At 53.7% G+C, this 18618-nt stretch overlaps 1 protein-coding gene across 1 annotated transcript; it reads left to right on the plus strand.

The window, feature by feature from the left end:
• Window positions 1–28: 28 nt before the first annotated feature.
• On the plus strand, window positions 29–17255 carry MFSD11 (major facilitator superfamily domain containing 11). The gene is made up of 13 exons (XM_045835793.1): window positions 29–942; window positions 1522–1577; window positions 3182–3289; window positions 3870–3949; window positions 4071–4167; window positions 5207–5265; window positions 6172–6316; window positions 8076–8116; window positions 10918–10983; window positions 12533–12658; window positions 14705–14879; window positions 15998–16133; window positions 16601–17255. The coding sequence occupies exons 1-13, from the start codon at window positions 847–849 to the stop codon at window positions 16763–16765; spliced, it is 1350 nt and encodes a 449-aa protein (XP_045691749.1). The 5' UTR covers window positions 29–846; the 3' UTR covers window positions 16766–17255.
• The last annotated feature ends 1363 nt before the right edge of the window (window positions 17256–18618 follow it).

The following is an 18618-nucleotide window of genomic DNA, read 5'->3' on the forward strand; positions in this document are numbered from 1 at the left end:
AAAGCGCGGAGTCACTGCTGCTGGGAGGGGGGAGCGGCGTTTGCCGGCGGTTGGAAAGCCCGCGAAACGCTCCTTCCGGCTGGGTGCTCTGGGGCAGGAGGAAGAGGAGGTGTTCCCCTTTTGGGCTCCGCCTTCTTCTCCGTGCCGGTATCGGAGTTCCGCGCAGCTTTTCGGCTTGGCCTCAGCTCCGCCTCTGTTAGAGGGCGTACTTCTTCCCCCACCTGCGTCTCTACCCCCTGTCGCCTCAGACCCCGCTATGTGGTCTCCAGGTCCCCTCTCATAGTTGCCCCCTCTTTCCCTAGGTTCCGCTTTCAGCCCCCCCTGCGCCACCCCCAACAGGATGGACTCTGCTCCCCTCGGGCCGGCGAGCTCTCGCGACGTTCCTGCCATTCTCGGGCCGCGCAGGGACTGCATTTCCCAGCGCGCCCAGCGGGCGGCGCCAGGGCTGCGGTCAGGTGACCGGGTCGTCTGACCCGCGTCGCTTGTGGGCGGGTTCGCGCGGGCGGGGCCGCGCCGGCCTGTGCAGCTCGCCCTTGGCCCCCTAATTCCCCCTCGCGGGCCCCTCAACCTGGGGTGACAACGGTCCTGGCGCGTCTCCGGGTGTCGGACTCTTCCCGACTCGGGTCGCGGCTTAGGAATGTCCTAATCGTGCCGCTGGGGAGAACCGCGCCCTACGCCCGGGGTTCTGATCCGAGGACTGGACGTCGGCAGCCTGGATACTCTGCTCCCGGATCTGTCCGCCTCCCGTCGCCGTCTCTTCAATCCCCCCAGGACCCGCAGTGGGGCCGCCCCGCGGAGAGCTGACTGCCCTGGCCGGCTGCTGACCCCCGGCAGCGTGGAGCCACAATGTCCCCGGAATCTAAAAAGCTTTTCAACATCATCATTTTAGGGATTGCCTTCATGTTTATGTTCACCGCCTTTCAAACTTGCGGGAATGTGGCGGTGAGTTGGGACCTGCTGTTTCTCCTTAGAAGTGCTGCTCCTGATGCGTTCCAGCAAGGATCGTGAACGTTCCTTGTCCCCACCAGCGCGCTTGCATTGCGCCTTTTATTCTCACAGCCTTCCTCGTTTTGGTTTTTGTTTTTATGACTTGGTTTGATTTCATGTGTCAGACGTTTCTTTTTAATATATAGGCATGTGAAACATTGCCGTTTATTCCTCTGATTTGAACCCAGGCCATCTGGCCCCAGAGCCCAGGGTTTTAACCACTGTTATTCCTCTGATTTGACTTTGGGTTTCTACGTTGACTTATTTCTTTTCTTTTCCTGCCCTGAGGTCTGTGTTGCACTGGGAGAGCTCAGGCAGTAAGCCCCAAGGCACAGTTTAAATCCCCCCCCCCCCCACACCGCGCGGTCACTGGTTTGCTCTGTAGTCCTTTTCGTCTCTCCTAGTTACTTCAGTGTGTTAAGTATTGAGCATGTTCAGTTTTTACTTTATTCTCAGTATTTGGAGACTTGGCAGGGGGAGGGGGATTGCAAAACCATTTCCCGTGGTGGTTGATGAGTTCTGTCTTCCACACAGCAAACTGTCATCAGGAGCCTGAATAGCACCGATTTCCACGGCAGTGGATATACCAGGTATCGTATCGGATAATGCACTTTACTTTTTAGATGACGGCGGTTGCTTAAATCCCATCAACATCACGGGCAGTAAAATGCTGTGAATGAATGAGTAGCGACTGCTCCTCTCTATCTAGACTATTTGGGAGAACGTCATAGGATGAAGGCGACAGGTTTTGGTTTCACGTGGACGCCGGGTTTGAAGCCCTGGCTTCACGGCTGAACTGCTGCGTGATCTCAGGCGAGTCGCCCCAAAGAGCCGAGTTTCCTTGCTCGGCCGATGCCCGTGAAGCGCCTGGCACACAGCGCCCGGCATTTACTAGCACTCCAGTGTCGTCACGTTACAGCTGCCCAGGCTGCAGCAGAGGAGGTCGTACGTGGCTCTGGCAACATCTGGCCTTTCTGTTTTTTGTAATGTCACAATGATTCACACGCTGTCATCAGGAGCGTTTGGAGTTTTATTCAGGTGGCCGGTCCCCATTTTGCACACGGAGCAAACGAAGCGAAAAGACAATCAGAAGTCACTGGTGCTCGGTGACGGGAGCTGGGAGTGTCGCGTGTGCCTGTGTCTGAGCCCACCTGGGTTCCTTCCTAATTTCTCTGCGTGGAGAGAGTGGGTTGTGGCCAACCCCACCCCCACGTGTGGTCCCCCACACGCCCACCCTGTCGAAGTCAAACTCGATCGCCTGTCCTAGGTCTGACCTCGCATGTGATATTCGAGAGGAAAGGGTTGGGAGCGCCCGTTTTTCTCAAGGATTGATAAAACCACAACTTTCTGGAGTGCTTTGTGTTTTGCATAATCTAAAGAGCAAATGGAAGAACGGTTGGGAGGTTCATAAGTGTCGAGGAACAATTTACTTTGGATGTATAAGTAGTAGTTGAATTCAGGACCTTCGGAATGGTCTTGGTCACACTTTGTCAGGAGACACGTGTTAGGCAGGCTGGGTCTGTAGTAGCGAGATAATATTCAGTGAGACCATTAGGCTGAGCTAAATAAACTCTGGCTGAAGCGAGCCGTAACTCCGTGCCTGTTATTTTTAGCAGTGAGATTGCATGCTGTTGCCAGGAGTTGTGGGCTAAGTGTGCAGAGCAGACCGGTGGACCGGGGCCTCGGGAGTCAGGTTCCCGGGTCCGGGACCCTGGCCCCGCCGCTCACCCGGCGTCCAGGCGGGCTCCCGGCCCCGCCGCTCACCCGGCGTCCAGGCGGGCTCCGGGCAGGTGACTTGGCCCCTCTGTTTCAGTTGTCTTTTCCGTATAATGAGGACGACACCTCTGCCTTCTCGGCAGAGTGCAGGATGAAAGGCAAACACGTGTAGAAAGTACTTGGCACAGTGCCCGGGACGTGTTATGTGGTCGCTGTTATGATAACTTACCAATCCACCCAGACCACGTCATCCAAGGCAAACTTACTCAAAACTCAAAAAAGCATTTGATAAGCCGCCAATGTTTTGTAGAAGTGAGAACTTCTAATACGGCATTCAGTTCAAGGATATGTTTGTCGTAAATGCCGGCTAAAGAACGAGGATGCTTATTGCAGGCCGTCTGCAGACTAAGCAGCCCGGGGAAAGGGAACTTGGGAGTCAGTGCCTCAGGAGTTCTGTTCTGTCTTTGTGTGGCTGCAGCATGGCGATCATTTACGGGGTGTTCTCTGCTTCGAATCTGATCACGCCCTCGGTGGTCGCCGTGGTGGGACCCCAGCTCTCCATGTTCGCTAGCGGTTTATTCTACAGGTGAGTGGCTGACTGTCTCCCCTTCATTTTCCTTAGGACACCTTCAGCCTCTTCCAGGCACACGTAAGTCTGTGGCAGGGCCTTGCCCACTCGGATTGAAGAGAACAGAGCCGCTAATTTAGGGGTTCGGCTCTCTTCTTGACGCCCGGGATAACGGAGTTTCAGTGAGGCTGGGTGCCTGTATGTTTGCCTTTGTTTTACTAGTAATACAGATAGCATCCAAAAGTCTCTTTCCACAAGAGTTGAAAAGAACTTCCCGTGAAATAATACTACATTTTTTTAATACCAAGTTGACTAACAGGAATTCAAATGACACGCTTAAACGTTTCTCGGGGGCTCTAAAATCCCAGTCCCGTCGTGGGCCGAGCACTTGGCGAAGGCCAACTGCAGACCTTTCCGAGTGTGTGGTTGTACGGATTTGAGCTAGCTGACTGAGAAACGAGGTCACACCTGTCCTCCTTCACCTGGCTTCGTCCTCAACCCCGGAGGAGTCCTGCGTGTCGACCCCCGGAAGGCGTGCGTGGCGAGCTGCTTCGGGTGTTGTTTGACTGTAATGCGCTGTTGACCTGTTATGTTTTAGCATGTACATTGCCGTTTTTATCCAGCCTTTCACGTGGTCCTTCTACACAGCCTCTGTTTTCATCGGAATTGCGGCTGCCGGTAAGCATCCTGGTGTTTCTTGTCTCCGTGTTCCGGGGCTCCGCTAGGAGTCACATTTGCGCATTTCGTATGTAAAGCTGAGGGATTTCACTCCCCGGATAACGTTGGGTTTGAATTTCAGTGCTTTGGACGGCACAGGGAAACTGCCTGACCATAAATTCCGACGAGCACACCATTGGGAGGAACAGTGGGATTTTCTGGGCACTGCTGCAGTCCAGGTAGGAGTTAAGAAATGATCCTTTTGCAGCTCAGTCTTTCCTGTAATTTTTTTTTTTTTTTTTGGTCACATCACAGTTTTAGATCTTTGTTGTGTTGAAAACCCAGATCTGTGTTGTATGACTTAAGTTCCTGGCCGCATACAGATTAAACATTGTATGGAATTACTTGTAGTGCTCGAATCGACCTCAAATGCGTCGGAACTTATGAGTGCTAGATAGAAACTAATAGTCACCATAATACATTTAGCATTGGCTATATTTCAGGGACCATTGGGTTCATTACTTAATTTCAGTCATCTTCACAATCTCATGAGATGGGAAGACACACACAGAGGAGAAAAGAGAGGCTTCAAAGTTAAGTAACTGATCTGATGTAAACCATCATTATCTGCGTTCCAGAGGCCTCCCCCTTCTGACCAAGCCCTCAGCCTGATAGCTGTTAACAAATACCTGTCTGAACTGCAGTGCAGGTTAGCTGTGTCCTGAAAGCAGCCACAGTCATTGTACCTCCCCGTCTGTCCTGAGGATTGACCCTCCTGGGTCCCGCCCGAGATGTTGGCTTGACTAAGGCTTAACAAATGCAAATGTTTAGTTTTAAAGTGCAGTGGGAGTGACTTCTTTTCTAGGGAAGTTGGCAAAAGAAGGATCTGATTAGATGCAAATAGCGAAGTCACAGGGTTTTTTCATAGATTCTTTGAAACAGAAGACGGGAGAAGTAGCGCGCGCCAGGGAGTCACCCCCAGTGTTCCCATAATCCGTCTCGTGTTTCCGTGCGAGTCAGGACGTCCGTGCAGGGCGGTTGCGCCTCAGGTTACTGTCACGTGAGGGGCTGCACTCCGTCTGGGTCAGTTACGTTTTCCAGAAGGAGTCAGGGCAGAGTCCACACTTCTAAGTGATCTAGGGCAGGTAGAGACTTTTAAAATTAGGTAATGGCTCCAGCTTTCTCTCTCCCTTTAACAAATAATGGAAAAATTCTTAGAAAACTAGAAACATGAAAGTAATTTCCCAACAATCTTGTCTTCCTTTTTTTTCCCCTCAGCTTGTTCTTTGGAAATCTCTACATATATTTTGCTTGGCAAGGGAAAACTCAAATATCAGGTTTGTTTTAAGCAGATATTCATAAAGTACAATCGCAGTTTCACAAAAATACCCGTAGTTGCTTTGTTCCAAATTGTTCTGGTGAATGTTGGTGCCTTAAGTCCTCTCAGATTTTAGCTCTCAGTGACTTTTCCCCTTGGATCGTATTGTGTAGCTGGGATTGTAGCTAATGAGTTCCAGCGGCATCTCGGGGCGTGGGAGGGTCATGCCGTGCATGTGAGTGTCTGAGTCAGCGGTCAGGCTTTTGAGTTCTTTTTAAAGATTTTATTTGTTTATTTTTAGAGAGGGAAGGGAGGGAGATAGATAGAGAGAGAGAGAGAGAGAGAGAGACATCAATGTGCCGTTGCTGGGGGGTTCTGGCCTGCAACCCAGGAATGTACCCTGGCTGGGAATCGAACCTGGGACACTTTGGTTCCCAGCCCACGCTCAATCCACTGAGCTACGCCAGCCAGGGGGCTTTTGAATTCTTAACTGTGTCGTCTGTACACTTCTTCCATGGAAAGAATATTAAGTTATTGCGCTTTTTTTTTTTTTTTTGGTTTTATTTTTCCTAATTGTATTTCACTAAAAAACAAAAGTGCAGATACCCCGTTTCTCTCCTGGCCCTAGGTTTTTACTGATGCAACAAAGTAAAAAAGAAATTAATTTTTTAAAAAACGATTTTATTTGTTTTTAGAGAGGGGAATGGTGGGAGAAAGAGAGGAACACCAGTGTGCGGTTGCCTCTCATGCACACCCCCTCCGCCCAACTGGGGACCTGGCCCGCACCCCAGGCGTGGGCCCTGGCCGGGAAGTAAAAGCTGAATCAGGAAGCGTTTCGGTAGTTCTGCACTAGCTCTGGGCGGCATGCTGACTCTGCAGTTGTGTGTGTGGTCACCTCTGTCTGCTTTCTCCCCCGCCCCCCCAGAGAGCGACCGCAGGACGGTGTTTATTGCCCTGACAGTGATTAGCCTCGTGGGGACCGTTCTGTTCTTTCTCATCCGGAAGCCGGATTCTGAGAGCATCCTGGGGGAGGATGACTCTTCCGACGACCAGGACCTGGAAATCCACGAGTAAGAAGTTGGGGACGTCCCTTTTCCTTGTTTCGAAAATGTATTTTGGGTAGGTCTAGACTAGAGGTTACCACCGGTCTCTTTATGGCCTGAGTGATATTTGAGACCGGGTGGACGTGAGGGAAAAGTGTTCGAGCAAATCAGGGGGAGAAGACACCGGGGAGGCGAAAGGAAGAAGGGCGGGAGGTAGCTGCATCCCGCCCCTGCGGGCCCCGGGGGCTGGTCTCAGAGCTCCTGTCCCAGAGGCGGCCTCCGCTGTGGCCTCATGGGCCTGGGCCAGGAGTGTGCGCCGCGCCCCCGAGTGCCCACGCGCTGGTCGTGTGTCAGGGTCCACAGACAGCGTCGGTCCTGCCTCGTTGGAGGCCTGGCGTGGGAGGTGTTTGAATTCACGCCCGACGCCGTCCGACTGCAAGACAAGGGTGCTGTTTACGAAATTGAGTCCGAGTGGTTACTTGCGGTCAGGGAAGGCATGAGTTTTTAAGGGGAGGAAAACGTTTTCCCGTTGGTTTAGAACATACTGCCTTTTTGTATCGGTCATTTATTTACGTAAGTCAACTAGCTCTCCATTAGGTTTCTTTCTTTTTGTCATCAGTATCGTTTAAAGATACAGGAAAAGTAGGTATTGCCCTTTTGACTGGTGGGCTAAGAAATGTAATCTTTAAAGAAAAATGTTTTAAAAATATTTTATTTATTTATTTTCAGAGAGATGGGAAAGAAGGGAGGAAGAGAGAGGGAAACATCAGTGTGTGGTGCCTCCCATGCATCCCCAAACGGGGACCTGGCCCACAGCCCAGACATGTGCCCTGACTGGGAATTGAACCGGTGACCCCCTGGCTTGCAGGCCAGCACTCGATCCACTGAGCCACACCAGCCAGGGCTAAAAAAATTTATTAATTTCATTTATTGATTTTGAGAGAGAGAGAGAGAGAGAGGAAGAGAGAGAAAGAAACGTCAATTTGTTGTTCCATTTATTGACCCATTCATTGGTTGCTGCTTGTATGTGCCCTGACCGGGGACTGAACTTGGCAACCTTGAGCTGCCAGATGAGGCTCTAACTGAGCTACCCAGCCGGGGCAAGAAGTGCAGTCTTAGTTAAAATCTTTCTTACCATGATCATGATAAAAAGCGGCACTTAAATCACATTAGCGTATTTAATTCTCACAGGGAGTGGCCGTGCCCCTGTTTCTTAGGTGAGGAAGCGAAACACTGGAATGAAGCACTTGTTTAGAACCCTGCGGAGGGCAAAGGGCAAAGGGCAAAGGGCAAAGCGGTGCCCGAGCCTCCGAAGGCCGAGTTTCCAACCGGTAGATCGTACCGCACCCAGCCACGAACCACAGACGGTGGTGTTGCCCTGGAAGAGTTTCAGCGCTGAAGGACTTACTTTTACAGAGTAGGCGTGGCGGGAAATTGCATTCCCACAGATGGTGTTTAAGGGTGAAGCTGGCACCGTGGAGGAGGTTCCTGTGAAATCCACGTGCGTGGACACGGGCAGTGAATTGAGTACGAGGGAACTGTGCCCCATTGTTAGTGAAGAGCCACCCAGGTGGCCCTTCCCCCACACGCTCTGAAAAGCAGGGGCACGGGCCGTGAGGGGACCCTGGGGCCCAGAGCGCCCCGGGGCACTAGAAGTGTTCGCCGGGCCATGCGGAGGACAGCTTTTACCAACTCCAGTCAAAATGTGATAGGGTTATTTTCTTTGTTGTTCTCTTTTCAATTTCCAGGGGATAAAAACTTAACGTTTTTTCTCCTCTGTCATCAGGCCTGCCCAGAACAACATGACAAAGGCAGCGGATGCGTTCAGTAAGTATTTTCTGAGCGCCTGCGGCACCGGAAATGCGAGAACCAGCAGCAGTTCAGGAGCCACCCGGTTGAGGGCGCCCCGGTGTTTTCGTTTTTCCGGGTGTGCAGCGCAGCTGGGAGAGTGAAACACCCCCACGGCGTGGGCGCGGGCACGGGAGGGGTGGAGACCACGCCCCGAGCCTGCCCGAGGCGTTGGGGAGGGCGGTGGGGCCGCAGGCACCTCAGGAGCTGGGCGTTTGCGTGAGGAGGTGCGGGCACAGACGGTGTGATCTGGCACCTGCCCCCCCTCAGAAGGGAGCGCGCTCTGGCGGCCCAGGAGAGCTGGGGACAGCCGCAGTCCCCGCGGGGGGCTCCTCTACGTGCCTCATTCTGCCAGCAAGTCCGAGTGCCAATGGCATGCATGATAGAAGCGGCAGGTGCAGCCTGTCCTCACCTCCGTTTTAGAGAAGACAAACCGAGGGGCAGAGCACTGCTCACCCCAGGCCAAACGGCCAGCACGGGACTGGGCTGGGATCTGAGCCCCAACTGTCCGACGGGCAGAGCAGGCGATCCCTGCGATGGCCGTCCTGCGGCCCCGCCGGAGTCGGGCAGCCACGGCTCCTGAGTCCAGGGAGGCCTGGTGTGGGTCGATTCCTTTCCCTGCCTGCAGCTTTCCACGGCTTTGTCTGCAGAGGAGGGAGACCCTGACCGCGGCGGCTCTTCTCTGGGGGGAAGCGGCCCTGTGGGGCGCCTGCTCTCAGCAGGCCCCGCCCCCGCCCCGCCCCTTGCTTGTGTCTGACTGTGGCAGTGGGCCCGTCTGTTGCCTGAGGCTTGGGTGCAAATTCTCGGTCTCCCCTGCCGTGGCCAGACCACACGAAGCACGCCAGCTTTTGGCCGGGCATTCCTGCAGCCTGTTTTCAGAAGGGCCCGTGGCGTGGGAGTCTGCAGCTGGCACATGTGTGTGCCATTGTTAGGGCTATTTCCTCGAGTGCGTTCCTTCTGTTTCAGGAATGTGATGATCCGTTAGGCTGTGAGTTGTACTGAAAGGGATGTGGCCGGACTGTCCCCCAGCGAGATGGCTGTCCCCCAGTCAGAGGGCTGGCTTTCAGCTCTGTGGGTCCAGAAGCTTGTGGTCAGGATCCCCGGAGAGCCTGGGCCGGGCAGCTCAGTGCGTCAGAGTGTCTCCGATACGCAAGGCCGGGGGTCCGATCCCCAGTCAGGGCGCGCGCCGATGATTGCAACAATAAAACTCAGTGTTTCTCTCTCTCTCAAAACAATTTTCTAAATTGTGTGGGTGTGTTTTAAACAGACTTCAGGTTTTAGAGCAGTTTTAGGTTCACAGCAGAATGGAAAGGAAGGTACAGAGACCGCCCCCGTACCCCAGCCCCTGACAAAGGCACAGTCTCGTTCGTTGTCGGTGTCGTCCCCGAGAGAGAGCGGGGCCTTTGTCACAGTGGGTGACCCTGCATTGACACACCACTGTCACGCGGCGTCTGTGGTTCCCATCAGGGTTCACTCTTGACGCACATTTTATGGGTTCGGGCAAATGTGTAATGACGTGTGATTGCCCTTATCGTATCAGACTAGGTTATGTTCTAAAATTCCTTTTTGTTAACTAAGTCTTCTGATTATTCAAAAACAAACCTGCCCTGTTAATATAACTTTTTAATTAAAAATATGTTTTAGCCCTGCCCAGTGTGACTCAGTGGACTGAGCGCCGGCCTGCGAACCAAAGGGTCGCCGGTTGGATTCCCAGTCAGGGCACAGGCCTGGGTTGCGGGCCAGGTCCCCAGTGGGGGGCACGTGAGAGGCAACCACACAGTGATGTTTCTCTCCCTCTCTTTCTCCCTCCCTTCCCCTCTCTTAAAACAATTGTTTTAAACTTTTTATCGATCATGTACTTTTTTCTGGAAAAACGTCAGAGCGATCTGTAGAAACCCTGCATTTAGTCGGGCTGTATCTCAGGGAAACTGGACAAGTGGCTCCTTTGCACGTGGGGAAGTTCCGGACAGTGTGTGTGACGGAAGTCGGTCTCACAGCAGCAGCTGAGTAAGAACTGAAGTCTGCGTCTGCTGTGAGCTGCGGGTCCTAGACAGGTGGCCCTGAGTATGCAACGTGAGCTGGTTTAGAAAGACGGTTCCCAGACACAGTTTTTAGGAACGTGTTTTCCACGGCAGGTCTCAACTAGCTTGAGCAGCATGAACACAAACAGTAAAGCGATCGCGAGCCAGTGTGCAGAGCTAGAGCTTCGTCCTCGGGCCCGAGGGGGAAGCGCAGGAAGTGTGCTCCGGCCGCGGCATGGTCAGGAAGCTGCGGCGGTTCTAATCCGAGTCCAGTCCCCAAGCCGCTCCGCGGCGATAGCTCCTGGGTGGGGGGGTGGAGCTAGCGCTTCGCCAGCTGTCGGCTCCCGGAATAGCCTGACCCGTGACCGAGGCCGTTAGAATACTCTGGTGTTTTGTCTGACTCTATTTCTTTTCTCCATTTGGTGTTTTTTGTTTTTATTTATTTATTTTTTTTAATTAGAGCTGGAGACTGTGTTGGAGAAAACACTGCTCTAGAATATATTTGAACATCCGAAACAAACAGGTTATTCATAGAGCAGATTCAGTTCCTACCTTAAGCATTTTAGTCTGAATCCTTAACCTCTGTCCCAGTGTGTCTGTTTACTTGAAATTTTTTTTTTTTTTTACTTCCTTGCATTATTGGCCAAGGGGTGTTCTGGTTGAATAAATGTTTTAGAATTTTTGTGTCATTAATTGAAATTGAGTCAAGTACTCCCCAAAATGTTTCCTTTCTCTTTTCTTTTTTTTTTCTTTTAACAGAAAAGTCTCTTAAATTATGTGTCACCAAGGAGATGCTCCTTCTTAGCATTACAACTGCTTATACAGGTAAGCGCTTGGAAGTTGCTGAGTTCCGTTTTGTTTTCTGTTGCTGAGTAATGACAAGGACACTGAGGGCTAAAGACAGCTGCGACCACGCTGCTGTTCTTTCCCACGGCTCTGCGTGCGTGCTGCCCGGGCTCGGCAGGGGGCGGGGGGGCGTGTCCTGGAGAGCAGCTGGTCCAGAGAGTCCCCTGTGCTGGTCTGTCTGAAGGGGTCAGATCGCGGGCTGGGTCCGTCTCTCCCCGGGTGTCTCTGGCCCAGACCTGTCCCATGTGACTCCCTCCAAAAAGGGCAGGAGGGGAGACGGCCGGGCCCTCGGCTGGCCTGGCACCCACCTGCCCAGCGTCCCCTCTGCTGCAGGGCACAGGGCCACCCACCCCCCGTGGGGACCCTTCCGCACACGGGCTTAACACCGGGGCACGGTCCGTCCCGACCCGTGGTTTCAGGGCAGAGGGGGGCCTGCAGGAAGTAGCACGGCGAGTCTCAGTCAGTGTGTGTGGGTCGGGAAAGCTCCCAGTGAGAAGGAGTGAGCTCCGTGGCCCGCTGCCAGGCGCGGGATGGGGGACGGTGCCGTGTTCTTGGGTCTTCAGAAGGACGAGAAAATCTGTTTTGTCCTCAGAAGCGCTGGTGCGGCTCAGTGGGTTGAGCACCAGCCTGTGGACCAAAGTGTCCCCGGTTCGATTCCCAGTCAGGGCACGTGCCCGGGTTGCAGGCCAGGTCCCCAGTAGGGGGCGCGCAGAGGGCACCCATACAGTGATGTTTCTCCCCCTCTCTTTAAAAGTAAATACACAAAATCTTTTTTTTTTTTTTTAATTTTTTGTTTATTGATTTTAGAGGAGAGAGGAAGGAGGAGTGAGACATTGCTTGGTTGATTCTTGTATGTGCCCTGACTGGGGACCGAGCCTCCAAACACACACAATCTTTAAAGAAGTTATCTTTAAAAAAAACAAACGTACTGTAATGTGCCGGTCAATACTTTTGTCCTTTTCTGCCTCATAGGCATAAAACATTTTTTTAGGAGAAATCGAGTAAATATTAAACATCTTTAAAATTCAGGGAAGGTTTGTAACATTTAGGAATCAGGTCTTCTACTGATGTGCCCTAATTTTTACCCCAATTGTTTGAAATTTTCTCTTGGGAAAAAGGGTGTGATTAAAAGGTGACTGTGTCTTTAAGCAAAGGGGGATCACATGCATTCGTTTTCCAAGTGGACCTTCCCGTGCCCTCGGAAAGCTGCTGCAGGTTTAGGTCAGCTGTAGCCTCTGCTCACGTCCCGTCCACACACAGGGTGGCGGCTTTTAACGTAAGGGTGTCTTTGCCTCTTGGAGCTGACATGTTTATCTGAGACGTGTGACATCGACCACCTTGTGGCTAATGCCGCCGCACCGGCCGTGCAGCAGGCGCCGACACCGTGCTCAGGGGCGACACCTCAGCCCGCGCGAGTTTCCGATTCTGCGCTGGTCCGGCGCGTGCAGAGCTCCGGGGCTACGAGGCGGGAAGCCAACTAGGAAAGGGAGGGAGTGAACATGTAATTTAAGTCTGATTTTTCCCCAAGGTCTGGAGTTGACTTTCTTCTCCGGCGTGTATGGAACCTGCATCGGCGCCGTCAACAAATTTGGGACGGAAGAGAAGAGCCTCATTGGACTCTCTGGCATTTTCATTGGCATTGGAGAAATTTTAGGTTAGTTTGAAAAAAAAAGTTCTGCATTAAATCAGTTTAAGTTATAATAGAAGTTTTAAGTGTACTTCACCTCTCTGTTCTTGAGTTTCTATTTCCCTGCTTAGTTTTACCCCGATGGGTATGTCTTTGTTTCTTTATTGTTACTGTTTTAAGAGAACTGATTTATGAGACATTTGCCAAGTAATTCACAGGCAAAAGCATACACAGGAAAACACACGGTCTCCCCCAGCTTTTCCCCTCGCAAGGGCAGTGTCTGGGACCCCTGACCTGCTTGCTCTCCGGCCGTCTGGCACCGGCTGGGCGTCCGGCAGTCCCTTCCAATTCTGACTCCGCCTCCCGGGGTTAGCGTCACATGGCCCAGATTCGAGGGCGTCCGCCCACACTTCAGATGCCAGCAGTGAGTTCCGGGTCCCCAGACTACCCACACTGCTGTCCCATTGGGCTGTGAACTCGGGGGTTCCTGCAGCCCCCAGAAAGACGTTGTACTTGATATTCAAGTTACTCTAAGGGACGGAAATGCACAGCCTGATGAGGCACACAGGACGGGAACCTCTGTCCCCGTGCAGTGGGGTGTGGCGTCCTCCCTGCGTTTGGAAGCACTCCCAAGACTGTCGTTTGGGGGCTTTGGTGGAGGTCTCCTCCTGCAGGCGCAACTGATTAAGTCTTGGCCACTGGCGATGGGCTCTGTCCCTCAGCCTCCTCCCCTCCTCCCCTCCCTCCCCACCCCAAGATCGTGGGGCCGAGAGTCGGGCTCTCTAGTCAACGCGTGGTCCTTCCGGCCACCAGCCCCCTCCTACAGCTCTCTAGGGCCACCCCAGCCCTCCTTGTGGTGGCCTCGATGACATAAACTCCAGGCGTGTGGAAAGGGGTTCCCGTGGATGACCAGGACACTCCTGGCGCTGAGGAGATGCCTGGGGCTGCAGGAGCTCCGTGCCAGGAAGGCAGGGGGCGGGGCAAAGACCCCGTATTTCATTGCACCGCACTGGTTTCTCCGGATCGAACCAACACGGTAGATTGGATATTGCGTCACCTGTGAGCACTGACCCACAAACACTCGTGTGGATCCACCGCGTGCACAGAGCAGACGCCCTGCCCACACGGAGCTCGTGTCCTCGTGGGGGGGACCCAGAAGCAAACTCAGACCATAGGCCCCGTGGCGAGCCCTACCTGCACCTTGAGGGGTGCCGGCTGCTTTTGCGGTCCTCTGAATACTCCTGAGCTGTGTTCTTGGGTTGGGTTCCGTTCATTTGTTTGGAAAGGGAGAGTACAGTTCATTTCAGTCCTGCTTTTTAAATGTGCTGGGTGGGCCCGGAGCAGTGCTCAGTCTGGGGCTGAGCTGTGTACGCCCCATGCACAGGGGCGCACCCTCGGTGTGGGAGTGCCCTGCTCTGCCCCCCAGCTCATGAGAGTGAAGATTCCCCCCCGTCGGCGGGTGGGACCCAGCACCGTTCCCAAGCCAGCGCGGGGCACTACTGCCTCTGACCCTGGTGGATGCTTCTTCCCCGGTTCTCTGCTGATGTACTCACGTTCCGTGCTGGTCAGCCCTCGGTGGAGACCGAGGGGACCTCTGCAGAGCTCCAGGACCGTCTCTGAGCGGCTGTCCGTCTGTCGCCCTGTCCTGGGAACTCTGGTCCCCCTGGGGCCCGGGGTTCTCAGCTCTGCCGCCTCAGCTCAGGGGGGCGGCGTCCTCGCCTGCCTCCCCCCCGGCAGCCCGCTGGGCAGTCGCAGGGCTCACCCTCTGTTCCCCGTCTCCCAGAGGGCACTGCCCTTCGGTGCCTGACATTCGTCCCCTTGTCGGGTCCACCGCCCCCTATTTTCTGTGTACGTTTAAGGGGTGGGGGGTAGAGCCAATCCCTGCTCTTCCGTCTTACCTGGAAGTCTGTTCTGGTTTTTAAAACAACTTCTGTTTTAATAGTTATTCCTTATATGTTGTTCTTGATTAAATTAGCTGTTGGTTTGTGCACTTTATTTCTTTTTTCAAGTCAATATTTTGATACATTGACTTGCCCACGGGTGGTTCTGTTCTCTGCTCCGTCGATTTCGTAGGTGGGAGCCTCTTCGGCCTGCTGAGCAAGAACAACCGTTTCGGGAGGAACCCGGTTGTGCTGCTGGGCATCCTGGTGCATTTCGTGGCTTTTTATTTAATATTTCTCAACATGCCCGGGGACGCGCCCATCGCCCCCCTGGAGGGGACGGACAGCCGCGCTTACATCACATCCAGGTACGGGGCCGCCCTTTGTCCAGCAGGCTGGGGCGGGGCGGGGTCGGCGGGTCTCGGTCCCCGAAGGGGGCAGCTAGGCCTCCTCTGGCAGGTCTGTTACCTTTACGTAAGGTCACCCGTCGAGTGCAGCGGAGCCAGAAGGAGTCGAGAGCTCATGCTAACCCACAGCTTACCTCTGCCGTTTTGAGCGGTGCGCCCCGGAAGTCAGGGCCTCCAGGAGGAAGAACAGCGAGGGTCGGGGGCGGCCCGCCAGCCGGGCGGGGCGGCCGGTGCTCTCACCGCACAGCTGACGCCGGTGTTTCGGGGGCTTTTCCTCGACTCGCAGAGGCGGCGTGGGCACGTCTGCGACCACACCCACGGTGTGGAGGCGGCCCCGCCCAGGCAGTGTCTGCCTCCCCAACCCTTGGCAGCCCGGGGTTTGCTGGGCTGTGAATGTGAATGAGTACTTGTGTTTTTTTTTTTTTTTTTTTAAGATTTTCTTTATTTTTAGAGATGGGAAGGGAGGGAAAAGGAGGGAGAGAAACATCAATGAGCAAGAGATACATTGATCACGCCCTGGCTGGTATGGATCAGTGGACTGAGCGCCAGACTGTGAACCAAAGGGTTGCCAGTTCGATTCCCAGTCAGGGCAGATGCCTGGGTTGCAGGCCAGGTCCCCAGTAGGGAGACCTACTGTGTTTAGGGGACCTAAACACATTGGTGTTTCTCTCTCTCTCCTTCCCTTCCCCTCTCTAAAAATAAATAAAATCTTTGATCAATGTATCTCTTTATTTTTTTAAAAGATTTTATTTTTAGTTTTTTCTCACACACACTCAGTTGGGCACCTAGCCCACAACCCAGGCATGTGTCCTGACTGGGAATTGAACCAACGACCTTTCGGTTCGTAGGCTGGCACTCCATCCACCGAGCCACCTCAGCCAGAGTGTTTGAACATATCTGAACCATGAGTGCATTTGAACATAAGTTCTTCCTTTGAAAATTCCAGTATTTATTCTTGTTTCAGAGTGTTTAAAACTTGGGAGGTAAAAGGCTTTCGTGGGTGAGTTGCTTTTTACATTGTAAATGGCTCTGGCAAATCTTGCCGATACTCACCCTAAATTAATTTTTACTTTGCTCAGCAAAGAAGTGGCCATCTTCTGCAGTTTCCTGCTGGGCCTCGGAGACAGCTGCTTCAACACCCAGCTGCTCAGCATCCTGGGGTTCCTCTATTCCGAAGACAGCGCCCCCGCGTTTGCAGTCTTTAAGTTCGTCCAGGTGAGCGCTGGGCGGACCGCGGGCCCTTGGTCCCGGTGCTGCGGGCTTGTTTCCCAGGCGTCTCCTAGGGGGAAGCCGGGCAGCCTTTCAAGGGATCCGCAGGTAGAGTCAGGAAGCCGTGAGCGCGGCCTGGGCCTCCCAGTCTGTCCCATGCAGACTGGACACTCCCTTCCGCTGATCCCGGATCCGTTCACAGCGCGGACACTCCTCACCTCGTCTGCGCGGCCCCTTGTCGTTCCAGTGTTCGCAAGTCACGGTGTTAAATAACAGGCCGCAGCTCGCTTGAGGGTTTCCGGCTGGGGGAGGGAGTTTGTGGTGCGTGTGCGTGTGCTGGTGACACACACATGCTTGCCGGGTGCAGGAAGCGCAGAGGGACAGCCACTCACGAGGGCGGTGGGGCGGGGCGGGGCTCACCGTGCCGCGCGGCTCACCGTGTGCCTGCCATGACCTGTGTCCTTTGTCCCTAGTCCATCTGCGCAGCCGTGGCGTTTTTCTACAGTAACTACCTTCTCCTCCCCTGGCAACTCCTGGTCATGGTGATCTTCGGGTTCTGTGGAACTGTGTCATTCTTCGCCGTGGAGTGGGAGGCGGCCGCCATCGTCGCCCGGGGCTCTGACTACCGGAGTATCTGACCCGGCGAGCCGGCCACGGGCGGGAGGCCGGGCCTCTGCGGACAGCACGCCGTGGGACAGAGCGCGGGGGGAGGTGCCGCCTCCCGCTGTCACCGCGCGGCGGAGGGCGCTCAGCGTGGCGACATCGAGGATGTGGGGCAGCTCGGCCCGTGGGAGTCGGCGTTCAAGTTTACAGATTCGCTCCGTACCACAAGTGGAATAAGGGAGACTTGTTCTGTCCATTATAATTGTTCAAAGATGTCGTTTTTCATTCATCTGTCGCAAGTTCCTTATAATCACGTTACCGAATGTACATGTTTTCCTCCCCTCCCGTTTCCTCGAATGATCTTGCCTCGATTCCGAATCCTAGGCCATCTGTCACGTAGAGACTCTTGCTGGGTGTCGAGTTACGTGCTTCTACGTAAGAATGGGGAGCACACGCCACCCCACACGTGTGTGTGTGTGTGTGCGCGTGGATGCCACTGAAATAAACTGGAGGTACTGAAACGCAGTCTTCTCCGTGAAAGGATTTGCACTTTCTTCCTCTTTCAATGTTTCGTTTGGCAAGTTTTCTCACCCCATAGTTCGTAGGAAGGAGTGGCTAGTTAACTACTGTAAAGTGAGGTAAAAATGGTCTTCAGTCTTAAAAGCAGGAATCTACCATTTGTAGAGGAACACTAACACACACACACACACACACACACGCTGGAGGAGGGTTTTTGCCGGCAGGCCCCCTGGAAGACACACGGCGGTGGGGGAAGGGCGCTCCGCGCTGGGGCCGGCCAGTCTGCGCCGCCTGGACGCGCCACGCCGCTGCCCGGGCAGGCGTTCGGTGGGATGCCGACTGCCCCCCGTCAGAGCTTGCTTAAAACTTCCTTAATTTACACGCCATTCGGAAACTATAAAATGCACCATTTTTAAAGTGTACAGTTTAGTGTCATTTTTTTCATCGTACATCCACAAGACAGTTGAACCACCACCGCGACCCCACTCCAGAACATTTTCATCCGTCACCCCGAAAAGAGCCACAGGCCTGTCAGCAGCCAGTGCCCCGCCTCGGGCCTGGCCCTGGAACCTCTTGTCTGCGTCCTTTTCTGAACGAGTTTGCCTGTGCTGACGCTTTACGGGAACAGGGGAGCTCACTTCTTGTGGGGGCTCCGCCCACAGGGCGCCCCCGACCGCCACGGATGAGAGTAAGTCTACCAAGACATGATCTGCTTGGGGAGGAATGATGATCGATCTCACAGGAGAAGGGCCAAGAGCCTGTTCCTCAATGGGCTTTTATTGGGTTCATTTACACAAGAATTCAGATAAAGCTCATTAATCGTCAGACAGTGAGGATCAAACAATAGATAACAAAAAACTCTGAGGGCCTATTTTTGAGTCAGGGTCAGATAGCTAAAGAGCTGTAAAACTTTGAAGAACAGCCTGGCTGGCGTAGCTCAGTGGATTGAGCGCAGGCTGCAAACCAAAGTGTCCCAGGTTCGATCCCCAGTCAGGGCACATGCCTGGGTTGCAGGCCACAGATCCCAGCAACCACACATTGATGTTTCTCTCTCTCTTTCTCCCTCCCTTCTCTCTCTAAAAATAATAAAATCTTTAAAAAAAAAAAAACTTTGAGGAACAAACTTACTTCTAGCTTGGACCCTTATCATTTCATTGAGAGCATTCTAAACAAAGCAGGTTTCACGGGATTTTACATATTCTTTCTTAGGCCTAATCACCCAGGGAGCCCGCCCTTTCCAGCACAGGGCTGCACCGCCCTCTGTCATTGTTTCAGGCTTAGGTGGAGCAAGGGAAGTAAGGCAGCCAAGAGATTAGGAGATTTCTCGAAGACAATTGAGTACTCAGGCTTTGTCAAAGGCCGAGGGGCG

Source organism: Phyllostomus hastatus, unplaced genomic scaffold (genome assembly GCF_019186645.2).
Source record: "Phyllostomus hastatus isolate PE091 unplaced genomic scaffold, TTU_PhHast_1.1 phas_contig_210, whole genome shotgun sequence".
NCBI lineage: Eukaryota > Metazoa > Chordata > Mammalia > Chiroptera > Phyllostomidae > Phyllostomus > Phyllostomus hastatus.

What these genes read in the sequence shown, in the direction of transcription:
- MFSD11 (XM_045835793.1), top strand. Translation starts at nt 847, where the DNA reads ATGTCCCCGGAATCTAAAAAGCTTTTCAACATCATCATTTTAGGGATT. An exon ending in GCTAGCGGTTTATTCTACAG is followed by an intron (nt 3,290 to 3,869) that starts GTGAGTGGCTGA and finishes GTTATGTTTTAG; the next exon opens with CATGTACATTGCCGTTTTTA. An exon ending in TGGCATTGGAGAAATTTTAG is followed by an intron (nt 12,659 to 14,704) that starts GTTAGTTTGAAA and finishes TCGATTTCGTAG; the next exon opens with GTGGGAGCCTCTTCGGCCTG.